General features: G+C 43.3%; 1 protein-coding gene across 3 annotated transcripts in view; it reads right to left on the bottom strand.

Annotated features, from left to right (window-relative positions):
* KCNAB1 (potassium voltage-gated channel subfamily A regulatory beta subunit 1) overlaps positions 1-12,701 on the bottom strand; it is a 453,549-nt gene that overhangs the window by 14,221 nt on the left and 426,627 nt on the right. For all 3 annotated transcript variants that reach the window (XM_061168184.1, XM_061168185.1, XM_061168186.1), the window contains exons 9-11: positions 7,214-7,299; positions 6,418-6,538; positions 5,276-5,370 (exon numbers count right to left, since the gene is read on the bottom strand). In XM_061168184.1, the coding sequence (XP_061024167.1) occupies positions 5,276-5,370; positions 6,418-6,538; positions 7,214-7,299 (302 nt within the window). The remainder of the gene's footprint in view (positions 1-5,275; positions 5,371-6,417; positions 6,539-7,213; positions 7,300-12,701) is intronic.

Below are 12,701 nucleotides of genomic sequence, written 5' to 3'. Positions count from 1 at the left end.
CCGTAGGTGTGGTTGTATGCAATAATAATCCCAACTTGTGGCCTGCAGGCAGTAGTCCATGAATCAAAAGATGAAATTTTGTCTTTCACTCCTATTATATTGCTTAATCGTATTCCTGCAGTGATTTGATTACGTGCAGATTGTTCTTTCTAAGTGGAAGGCAGGGATGGCTTCTTGTTCGTGTCAGCATCTCCAGTCTTGACCCAGTGGTTGACAGAGAGGAGGGGCTCAGCCAACATGGTGATGAGGAAGGGATCTGAGAAACCAGGATTCCACACAGTAAAGACAGCTGTCTTCAATTTTTCAGAATGAACGCAGACACTTCCTCCTTAATGCAGTATGACTCGACTGGCAGCCCTATGTGTATCCACAGCGCCTGTGGATTCCACATAGTTCCATAATTCACCCCTTCTCATGTCTGTCTCCAACAAGTCCCTGAGTTACTCCTCAGGGTTGAGACTGTCCCATTCATCACTGTCTCCTCAGTCCTCAGCACAGGGCTCAGCCCTGACTAGACACTCAGTAAATATTTGCCAAAGGGACAACTGAATGAGCTTTCTTCTCAATAGATTAGTGAGCTATTGCTTTTATACATAAGTCACAAAATTCTTTAAAATTCCCTAAAGCCTGTTTCTTTGCCATCTTCTAATGCTGTGGCCATTATCTCTGTGACTGCCAGTGTACAGGTAACCGTAACAGGATGGAAATCGTCTGTGCGATATGCCCCACACACCCTGGTTGGCTGTCTGTTCCCAGCCTGGAACTTGGGCAGCAGCTGTATAGCCATGGACAGAATCAGTCACATTTCATTACTGGGCCTAATTTAGCATTCAAGATCACTGACTATTTCTAGCTAAACAATTGAAGTCTTTGGCTCAAAAGAGCAGCAAAGTCTTCATTATTGAAGTGAAAATCTCTAGGTAAAATGCTGGTGCTAAAGTTTTTCCTTCTGAAATTATACCATAATGTGAAAATATCCTTAGTTTCTTAATGTGAACACCTGGAGTTCTTGGACCGTCCCTCTCCCCATTCCTTTGCTCCACCTATGTTTGCATGTTTCCTCTTTCCCTTTGACAAAAAGGTATATATTTTTTCTGTTTTTTTCTATAATGTATTTTCCTAATAATAGGGAAGATCTGTTCATAAATCTTATTGCGCTTTTCATTTATATTTAAACTTTTTATTTAAAAGCTGCTCACCTGGTCTCTGATAGTTCAGTTGGTAAAGAATCCGCCTGCAATGCAGGAGACCCCGGTTCCATTCCTGGGTCAGGAAGATCCCCTGGAGAAGGGATAGGCTACCCACTCCAGTATTCTTGGGCTTCCCTTGTGACTCAGCTGGTAAAGAATCCTCCTGCAATGCGGGAGACCTGGGTTTGATCCCTGGGTCGGGAAGATCCCCTGGAGAAGGGAAAGGCTACCCACTCCAGTATTCTGGCCTGGAGAATTCCATGGACTATACAGTCCATGGGGTTGCAAAGAGTTGGACACGACTGAGCGACTTTCACTTCACTTCACCTGGTCTCTTGATCAGACATTGCTGATCCTTGGTTGTGGCTTATTGTATTCATTCAAGAAACAATTGTTGAGTACCTATCATGTGCCCGGCTCTGTGGTCAGTTGTGTGAGTAAGTTTCAGTTTCTATCCTAAAGGTTTTCATGAGTCATTGTCTGGTAGCTTGAGAAGTGTTTTGTAGTCGGGGTGCCCCCTGAATGATTTCCTCGGAAGCTATGTTTGCACTGCCTCTTTATGGTGGGAAATAGCCCACCGTCGGTGCCAGACGTGAACGAGTCCCAGCGCCTTGTCCTCTGGGCCCTGCCATTGCTCTGCTACGTTGGCACGTGACCCAAGCTTGGCCAGTTCTCTCTGTTCCGAAGCTGTTAAAGAAAATTCTCTTTTCTCTCAGGTTATATGCCTTTAAGGATGTAAGCCTGGCAGTCACTAGCGTTCTTCTTCCTGGGCTCATGAAGAAGACCCATGTGTAGTAGCAGAAAATGACACGTGTGGAGAGAAACGGAGGAGATGGAGAGGCCTGACAATGGGCAAATCTATGGATAGAGTCACCCCAGAGGCCATTCCACTCCATCTTTCCCAGGGAGTGTCTGTCTATGTGCTCCCTTCTTTGATTAAATTAAGTTGAATTGCATTTTGTTAGAGGATTCTGAGACTCTGTAAGAAGTGCTTGTGGAATGTTAGAGGAAGTTACCAATAACTGAAGTTTTGCAAAGTAAGGACAGGCTTCACAGAGTGAAGACAACCAAGCTTTGTCTTTAGAGATGGCTTTCCACAGCCAGATAAAAAGAAGGGCATTTCTGGGAGGCAAAAACAAGTACAGTGCATTTGGATGAAAAAATGAACTAATATGATTTGGGGAGAGACAAGAATGGGAAATTGGGCTCAATTAACACCCCAAGAGTATTTCCTTGAACACTTTTCTGTGGGTTTTTAGGTTTTGTCATATAATCAATATTGGGAAGTCATTAAGGATATAGGGCAGGGTTATGACATAGTCAGATTAATCTTTTAGAAAGATATTTGGTCACATAATTAATATGGATAGTAGATAATGGGTGGGTAGTTGAAAAAGAGGGGTGAATCAGAGAGTCTGGACAGGAGGTTACTGTGGCAAACCAGGAAAGAAATGATGACGATCTAAACAAGGGCGGTGGAAGGGAAGGACTTCTGAGGGTCAGGATGTGACTGGAGGAGTTGGTGTCCTGCTGGATAAGACGGAGGGAGGAGGAGAGGCAGACCGGGATGATGCCTTGGCTTCATACTGGGATGACCAAGGCGCGGGTGGAGGCACTGTTAACTGAGGATTCTGGGCAGGTTTGGGGAGTGTGGATAGATTCCATCAGGCATGTCAGATGCCCACAGGATATCCATGTGGCGGTGTTTAATAGTCACGAAGATGTAGTGGCGTTTAGCTCAGCAGTGAAGTCAGTGCTGATGACACGGATTCAGAAGTCTTTGTCACAGGGGTGGGCCACATGCGGCCTCCCAGAAAGCCACATGGGTAGTATTATTTTCTAAAAGATAGGTATTTTTTTAATACTCAGTTAATTTATCCTAACAGTTCAGTGTTTACAATAGAAATAAAATATTAGCATCTTTATTTTATTGGTGTAACTTAAAATAGCCAGTGTGAAATACCAACCACTCTATTTTGGGGGAAGGTGAAAGTTGCCATCTTATTTATCTATTTGCCTAGCTCTTCATTTTTTTAAAAAATGTTTTTACTATTAGAATTCTCGCTCACTCTTAAGGTTGATATATATATATATATATACACACACACACATATATATAAAATTTTATTATTAGTGGCATTAATTTTTGCTTTAGTTACTCAAGTGGCTTTTCTAAGTGCACATATATTAGTCAAGAAAGCACTTAGGCTGATAAATTAAGAAGTATGCTCTGTGACCGGCTTCCTTTTACCTTTGGAGACTCTTTAATGCTTATTGTTAAGGATGCTTCAATAAATGCTGAAAAGTCAACAACAAGAAATATTTTTTGAGTTGCTTTTGGGCTTAACTACCTTCAAATATTCTGCATCTCCTTCCCTCCCCTTTAGTTAGTGCATTTTAAGCAGTTTTTCAGCTATTTGTAAGCTTTTCTCAAACAGTGATGGAGATCAGTCAATCATAAACTCCAAATACAGTGCTGCTCCTTCTTCCTCATTTAAAAACATTAATTTGAAGGGAAACAAAAATGCCTTTAGGGAGAGGAATTGACAGCCAGGAGACCTGGGTTCTACTACTAACTTTATTATGAGTTTATGCCCTTGGATTGTTATCTAATATCTTTGTTCTCAGTATCTGCATCTGGAAAAGGTTTACCCTCTTATAAGGATAGTCTAAGAACAAACACCCCATGTATATGGAAGTTTTTCAGAAAGTCTCTGAAAGAATGTAAGAGACTTACATCCTTAGCTACAACTGACTAAAAGCCGCCCGTATCCATTTATCTTTGTGAGGATAAAAGGAGATAAAAACAAAGAAACACTTATCCCAGTGCTTGGCACGCAGTAGGTGCTCAGCTAAAATCACAATTTTCAATGCTTTTCTTGCCGTCCTCCTTTTATCCCTTCTTTCCTAAAATGCTTTTAGTTTTTCTTTGCTAACTTATTCAAAACCTTTGACTTTTTCAGACACAAGACCATATTTAATATTCTAGGATAATTAGTGTAATAATACAAAACTAGAAGCAGGACCATGTCACCATGTTTTAGGAAATATATATATTATCTTAGAGAACAAACACACTAATAGGTCAACTGTTAGAGCAGAAAGAAAAGTGACAGACCTAGAGCCTGGAGAACGTCCTGATTGGGGAAGCATACAGTGGTTGCAGCCACACTGATTAAAGGGTTGTTGGTTCAGGCTTAACTTGAGTTGTCCTTGTGCTGACTTTGTGTTGATGGAAGCAAGAGGCTGTGTCAGACTTCCGCTTCCTTTTGGGGGCGTTTGGCAAGTGTGAATTTTAAAAATGCCAATATTCTCTCTCCCTTGACATTACAGAGTAATTTGTGATTCTAATGTTATTACACATTCTCTCAAGTTTTTAAAAACAGACATGTTGTTATTAACAAGGAGAGATGTTTGGAGTACTCTCCAATAAATTAATCATCAAGATGTTCTGAATGGAGGTTAATTTTATGTCAGTGATCTTGAATATCTTTACTCTTCAGAGAAGAATTTAAGCGGCAAGACTCAGCAGCCGGAGTTGATTTCTGCGAACACCAGCCCTGAGCCTCAGTGACGGATGTCTGGCTCTGTATCTGCCCCAAACCTTCCCTCCTTAACCCCCACCTTCACATATTAAGAAGTGTCAACCGACCTCAAACCTACTCAAGTACAACCAGTTTGCCCCATATGGATTAAACCTCTATGGCTGAAATTTTGTTAAGAAAAGTAAAATTAGATCCTCTTATATAGAAGATGGATTTTACATTTCCCTCTGTGTCAAAGGAGGAATGAAATGACTTCTTTAATATAAGAATAAATAAGTGTAGGAAATTGAGTCCTATGAATCCAACCAGGTCACTGGGCATCTCTCCTGGTCCACAGAGGAGGGAAGCTTTCTGCACTGATGCCTGACCTGAAGCAGGGACCTCTAGAGGGCTGGGGGAATGCCAGGGAACGCCTGCCAGGCTGAGGCCACACTCGGCCTGAGCCAGGAAGCCGCAGGCTGCTGCTGGGCTCTTCTGTTCCGTTTCCATTTCTCCCTCATTCCCATGCCCAGACTCTTTCCTAGAGGTGGAGGAAAATACCTTCAGCGAAGCCCTAGAACTTTCAGGCACCCCGTTTCCATATTTTCCTGAGATGATGCCACAAGCCAGTGGAGACCATGTCATTGCTCCAACTCCTATAGAAGAAAAAAAAAAAACCTTAAAAAGTTACTTCTGCAAACTGGGATCAAAAGTGAGTGGGTGTTCAGACAGGAGCTGGTTAGTTATGGGGAAAAGCTGGCCAGATATATGAGTTAATATCAGCATAAATCTTTCCATTAAAGTTTAGGCATTTGCAAACTGTGTGCTTCATTTTTATTAATATAGACCCACCAACTGTGCACTGTTGGTGATGGGGAGCAGGGCATATAATCAAGCCTGAAAAGGCAGCTTCTCCATAGTTTTCTGATGCCCCAAATTTACATTTCTTTTTACACTCAGAGATAGGCACTTTTGCTTGCACAGAAATTCAGTGCTTCGCTTGTTCTCTCAGTGCCTCAGAGAACACACAATGAACACACAGTGGTAGCCATAACAACTGCTGTTACTGCTGTCGAACTTTTCTTATCCTTTTTTTCTTACCCGGCATTTTCCCCACTCATGTAAACCCCCATTTCTTATGAAGAAGTTATCTCTGGAACCTGTTTTGATAAATAGGCCTGAAAATGTGGCTGAAGTTTTTCTGATATCCAAAATTCTTGTGTACATGTTGTATGTATATTTTTCCCCTCCCTTTGGCATCACGTGTACCCTACACAAACATGTGTTCCTGGCTTGTCTGCCGTTCTTGAATTCCCCCCTCTGACTCAGTTCCAGGCAGCGTAGGAGATACAGATATATAAATCCATAATTTTGGGGAAACCCACTCAGATGCATTCTTGTCTAGAGCAACTACCCTATGAAAAACAGGTTTATTCATTATTTCTTCCTTTCATTCTACATGCATTTTTTTGAACACCTACTGAGAACAGCTTGTCTGCCAGCTCTGCTTGGCTTTCATGAGTGGATACTCCAGAGACTGCATACAGGTCCTTTTGATTTCTTCTAGTTTCTGGAATGCATAGTGCTAACAATCCCCACGTTAATTAGGAACGTTTAGGAAAGCATTTCAGTTGCACATTTTTTTTTCTGAATCCCTGATCCTCTTATTAAAGATAATGAGTCAGTTTGGTTGTGAAGATTACCTATTTTATGGTAGAGCTCTGGTAGCTGAACCTCTACTTTCTCTCTCTGGAAAAGATGGTATTCAGCTTGTTCACAGACTGGTGGGATCATATTGAATTGTCTTGCTACTGAGTAGGCTTCCTAAGGTGAAATAAAATTGCAACTGAATTTACTTCTGATGAGAAACAAGTCTGTATGCATGAAAAAAATTCTTTTAGTGAAATCAATACAAACCAAGAAAAATCTAGATTGTCAAATAATAAGCAAAATTATGACCATCAATTTCACTAAGAAACACCAATTCAGGAAATCCATTATCTTTTTGGAGGTTTTGGAATGAGTAAAGTCCAGGGGAAATTAGTCAAAGTGTGAATTATGAACTATTACATAGAAAACAGTCTGACTCTTTTTAGGTTCCTAAAGAAATAAAACTTAACTAATATATAATATAAAAATGATCTATAATTAACATGTTATGAACAGTACCATTATTTAATACGTCAGAAAGAAAAACCTGGAATATTCTGTCATATGTCTCATTAGCTGAGAAATTTACTCTCTTACTACCAAACTACTAGCAAGGAACATGCTAAAACATGATTACCGTTAGAGACCTACACCCACCATGTTGTATTCTGAGCTGATAAGATCCACCCCTGCCCCCATATCCATCTCTACAATGATGAAATTGATCATAGAATTCTAGTGCCATTGTGATTGTGAAGAAAGTTTGCAAAAGGTCTTACAACTTATACATGATATCTGACAAATAAAAATAGGTACTCAGTGGTCATTTAAAAATGGAAATGGAATTACCATGATCTCCATGGCACTCCAGCGAGAAGTTCCCCAGTACATGGCCATTCCTTGGTTTATCACATGTGTCATGGCGCGAACAATTTCTGTGGAAAGCCAAAGAAATAGCATTACATATATTTTTCAAAGTTATATAGTCTTTTTTTTTTCTTTTCCAGCCCAAAGCTTAGATGTTTAATGCAATTATTTGTTGGATTAGTATAATTACTTTGACACTGGTGATAACATAATCAGTTCAATTCAGTTCAGTTCATTAGTTCAGTTGTGTCTGACTCTTTGCGACCCCATGAATCGCAGCACGCCAGGCCTTCCTGTCCATCACCACCTCCCGGAGTTTACTCAAACTCATGCCCATCGAGTCGGTGATGCCATCCAGCCATCTTATCCCCTGTTGTCCCCTTTTCCTCCTGCCCCCAATCCTTCCCAGCATCAGGGTCTTTTCCAATCAGTCAACTCTTCTCATCAGGTGGCCAAAGTTTTGGAGCTTCAGCTTCAGCATCAGTCCTTCCAATGAACACCCAGGACTGATCTCCTTCAGGATGGACTGATGGGATCTCCTTGCAGTCCAAGGGACCCTCAAGAGTCTTCTCCAATACCATAGTTCAAAAGCATCAATTTTTCAGTGCTCAGCTTTCTTCACAGTCCAACTCTCACATCCATACATGACCACTGGAAAAACCATAGCCTTGACTAGACGGACCTTTGTTGGCAAAGTAATGTCTCTGCTTTTTAATATGCTATCTAGGTTGGTCATAACTTTCCTTCCAAGGAGTAAGCGTCTTTTAATTTCATGGCTGCAGTCTCCATCTGCAGTGATTTTGGAGCCTCCAAAAATAAAGTCTGACACTGTTTCTACTGTCTCCCCATCTATTTCCCATGAGGTGATGGGACCAGATGCCATGATCTTAGTTTTCTGAATGTTAAGCTTTAAGCCAACTTTTTCACTCTCCTCTTTCACTTTCATCAAGAGGCTTTTCAGTTCCTCTTCACTCTCTGCCATAAGGGTGGTGTCATCTGCATATCTGACGTTATTGATATTTCTCCCGGCAATCTTGATTCCAGCTTGGGCTTCTTCCAGCCCAGCGTTTCTCATGATGTACTCTGCATATAAGTTAAATAAGCAGGGTGACAATATACAGCCTTGACGTACTCCTTTTCCTATTTGGAACCAGTCTGTTGTTCCATGTCCAGTACTAACTGTTTCTTCCTGACCTGCATACAGGTTTCTCAAGAGGCAGGTCAGCTGGTCTGGTATTCCCATCTCTTTCAGAATTTTCTAGTTTATTGTGATCCACACAGTTGAAGGCTTTGGCGTAGTCAATAAAGCAGAAATAGATGTTTTTCTGGAACTCTCTTGTTTTTTTGATGATCCAGTGGAGGTTGGCAATTTGATCTCTGGTTCCTCTGCCTTTTCTAAAACCAGCTTGAACATCTGGAAGTTCTCGGTTCATATATGGCTGAAGCCTGGACTGGAGAATTTTGAGCATTATCTTACTAGCGTGTGAGATGAGTGCAATTGTGCATGTGTGTGTGTGTGATAACATAATAGTCTAACATAAAATATTGATGATTTGGAGGTGGATGGTACTTTTGGGTAAATTGACTTTCCATTTTCAGTTTGCAGCAACAATATGAAATGAAAATGAAAATATGAACTATGAATAAAAGAGTGACCACCTTACGTTCTTCCTTGACTTTTATTGCTTCAGGGTTCCTGGCCGGATAAAAGAACACATGATTCACCTCTTTCAGAACCTGGGCACCTTGCTTACTAAAGTGAGATGTAAGAGAAAGCACTTTGGAGCTCTCCATCGTTGTACTAGTTCCCTTTCCTTTCACATCCTGTTTCATTCAGAGCTGAGATATTCATTCGACCAGCAGGATTTGTGAGGAGTCTGCTGTACAGGGTGCTGGAGATATTGTGGCGAATCCAACATGTGGGTAAACCCTGACGAGGTTAACAGGGAATAAATGAACCCAAGATGCTCCCCTGTCTGTATTCCATAATCAAGTAAGATGAGCGCAGGATGTGGTCCAGTGGCTCGGTGTGGGAGTCACCGAGGTCTTGAAAACAGCAGGTAGGGTGGAGTGGAAGTTGTGATGTTTCCCATTCCTCATTCCTTTATTTCACGTAATGTACTAACAGCCTAATATTTGCCAGGCACTGGGTTCATCTGTGAGTAAGATAGATACAAAGTTCCTGGACTCGGGGAGTTTAGAGTTGAGTGGGGAAGATGGGGATGTAAACAAGTAGGTAACCACAAAATGTAATGTGTTATGAAGAAAGCAAATAGGGGGCTGAGATCAGGAATGAGAAGGAAGACATAGATAGTTGGTCAAGGAAGAAGTAATGTTTAGGCATACAGAATAAAAAGGGGCCAGTCAGGTGAAGAACAAGGAAAGAGCATTCTACGCAGCATGTGTCAAGGCCCTGGGGCCGGACAGAGCTTGGTGGACCTCACAGTCAGTAAGCCACGGTGGAGGAAGCTGAGTCAGGAAGGAAGGTAGGGCTACAAGATGAAGCTGGCAGAGGGCAAACCGTGTCTGCTATTCAGGGCTTGATGGGAAGTGACTAATATTTCTAAGTAAGGAAATGATGATGCAGTATATATTTCAGAACACTATCTGACCATGTGAGGTGAGGGCTGGAGGAAGCAGGAAGATCATTAGGAGGTTTACTGTAGCATTCCTGGAAGGAGATAGGGGGCTTGAAATCGGGAGGTGGTAGCAAAGACAGACATGAACGGATCAAAATCTGTTTTGTGGATAGAATCCCCAAGGACTGTATGTGGCAAGTGAGGAAAAGGAGGAATCAAGGAAATTTGAGGGAGGAACAGGTTTGGGAGGAAGAGTCAGGGTCTTTCTTAGGACATGCCAAAAATAGAGATGCCTGTGAGAGACAGAGGGGTGATGTCAAGTAGAGATAACTGGATAATGATATGTGAGCAACCTGGGCTGGAGGTGAGCTATTTGTTCATCAACGGTCTATTAACTATATTTAAACCCATGAGTGAATGAGACTAGGTAAGGGAAGTCTGCCCAGAGAAAACAAAAGAGTTTCGAAAGCCAGAGCAGGAGTTGGGAACAGTACACTGAGGGGTTCTGGATCATTGGCAGCCAGAAGAGTAGGAAGGAAGCCAGAGGGGGGAACGTTTGGAATCAAGAGTGGAGACGGCTTGTGCCCGAAGACTGGAACACGTGAGCATTTGAATCAGAAAGGCACAGAGCAATGGAGGTCAGCGAAGACCCTGAAAGAGTGTTGTCACTGTCCTTGGTGCGTTTGGACCAAGGCCAGGCTGGAGCTGACTGAAGAATGGGCATGAGGGAGGGAAGGTATTAGAGACAACTGGGGTGGACTCGAGTTGGGAAATGAATGGAGCCAAGAAAGAGGGCAGCAGCTGAAGTGGGTATTTAGGATGAAGGAGATTTTTATTTTAAATCTGAAAGATGTAAGAGAAAGCCTGTATGCCGTTGAGAGTAATCTAGAGAGAGGATTTAACTGGGGATGTGGGCTAGGAGACTGGGGAGGATGGGGAGGGAGAGACTGGACAGAGTGAGATGGAGGACAGAACCCCTGGAGTGGGAAGGACGCTTCACGCAAGATGGCACGACACTGGGAGGTCGGGAGAAGTCATCATAGGAAGGCGGGGGAGACCCTGTTTGGTGAAGAATCTGCCTGTCAGTGCAAGAAATGTAAGAGACATGGGTTTGATCCCTGGTTCAGGAAGATCCTCTGAAGGAGGGCATGGCAACCCACTCCAGTATTCTTGCCTGGAGAATCTCATGGACAGAGGAGCCTGGCAGGTTACAGTCCATAGGGCGGGTTGCAAAGAGCTGGCCACGACTGAGCGACTAGGCACAGCCCAGCATAGCACATTGTCAATAAACTCCAATCAAGTAAAATAGGGAAAGGCGAGAAGGAACCGTTCTGAGTGTGGAAGAGCCTATGCAAGATGCCCCCAGGCCCCAGGCACTTTAGTTAAGGGCGATGTCTTTGCTCCCCGATAAGTCTGGCTGCTGACTCTGCAGGGAAGGGCTGGTGGAATGCAGAGAGGACTCTGGCAGGAGGAGGCTGCTGCACAGAATGCAGGGAGGAATGCAGAGAACGGAGAGCCAGCAGATGGAGATCCATGTGGCCACAGAGTAAAATTTAGTTTAACGCATATTAAATTGTTCAATTTTTTTTTTTTTTTTAAGTCAGAGAAAAATCCCCCAAGTTATTTAGCTCTCTGGCAGGAAGTCACTGTAGCTCTCTGGCAGGAAGTCACTGCACTGATAGCCGAGGTGGGTTTTTAACACGATTCTACTAAGGGACACTAGAGGGCAGCATTGTTAAGAAAAAAATCAAAGGGTGTCTAAAAGCTTTTCCTTGACTACCATGGACTACCACGGAAATGCATTTTTAAAGCATCCCAGTCAGAGCATCAATTCTGAGTGGCGAAAATGGAAGCTCATTTAGTGCATTGCTTCCACCCGCCTCTGGGAGGACATGCAGAGAAACTGATTCAATCTGGCAGTTGGGGACTGAGTGTGGCTCCTGCTGCCCAGACTCCCCCTTTTCTAGGAAGCTTCAGCACGAGTGGTTCTCAACCCTGACTGCACACGAAAGGACCTGGGGAGCTTGGAAAACGACACTATCCGGGCTCCACAGAAGGTCTATTATATCAGAATCTTTGGGGGTGAAGCCGGGCATCAGGACTTTAAAAACTCATCCCGGATGATTGCATGTGCAGCCTGGGTTTAGGGTCGCTGTACTCGTCTACACTGCTGGTCCTGAAGTGTGGCCCCTGGACCACTAGCCGCAGCCCCTGGGAACCTGTTAGAAGGGCAGGTCCGAGGGCCTCACCCCAGATGCTGTGCTGTGCTCCGTCGCTCAGGCGTGTCCGACTCCTTGCGACCCCTTGGGCTGTGGTCCACCAGGCTCCTCTGTCCATGGGGATTCTCCAGGCAAGAACACTAGAGTGGGTTACCTTGCCCTCCTCCAGGAGATCTTCCCAACTCAGGGCTTGAACCCAGGTCTCCCGCATTGCAGGCAGATTCTTTACAGTCTGAGCCACCGGGGAAGCACCCCAGGTGCACTGAATTTCAAATTTTGGGCTTGGGTGGGGCCCAGCAGTCTGTGTTTAAAGCCACTTACAGGCAATTCTAGTGCAGACTAAAGGTTAAGAAATGGCAACCCATTACTAGTATTCTTGCCTGGAAAATCCCATGGACAGAGGAGCCTGGTGGGCTACAGTCCTCAGGGTTGCAAAGAATCAGACACAACTGAAGCGACTTAGCACACACACAAAGGTTAAGAATCACTGATTTATACCATCCCCACTATCCTCACAGGTGACATGCATGCACGTACATAACCATGTATACATTGTAGTATGAATTAGAATCAAACCTGAATAATCTGAAGAAAACACAGAAGTCCGGGTCCTAGCCTACTTCACTGAGCCTGGGCCTTTGCATCATTTTCATTAGCTCTCAAATCTCAGTG

Source organism: Dama dama, chromosome 19 (genome assembly GCF_033118175.1).
Source record: "Dama dama isolate Ldn47 chromosome 19, ASM3311817v1, whole genome shotgun sequence".
Classification (NCBI taxonomy): Eukaryota; Metazoa; Chordata; class Mammalia; order Artiodactyla; family Cervidae; genus Dama; species Dama dama.
This window is presented reverse-complemented; position numbering and strand designations above follow the sequence as displayed.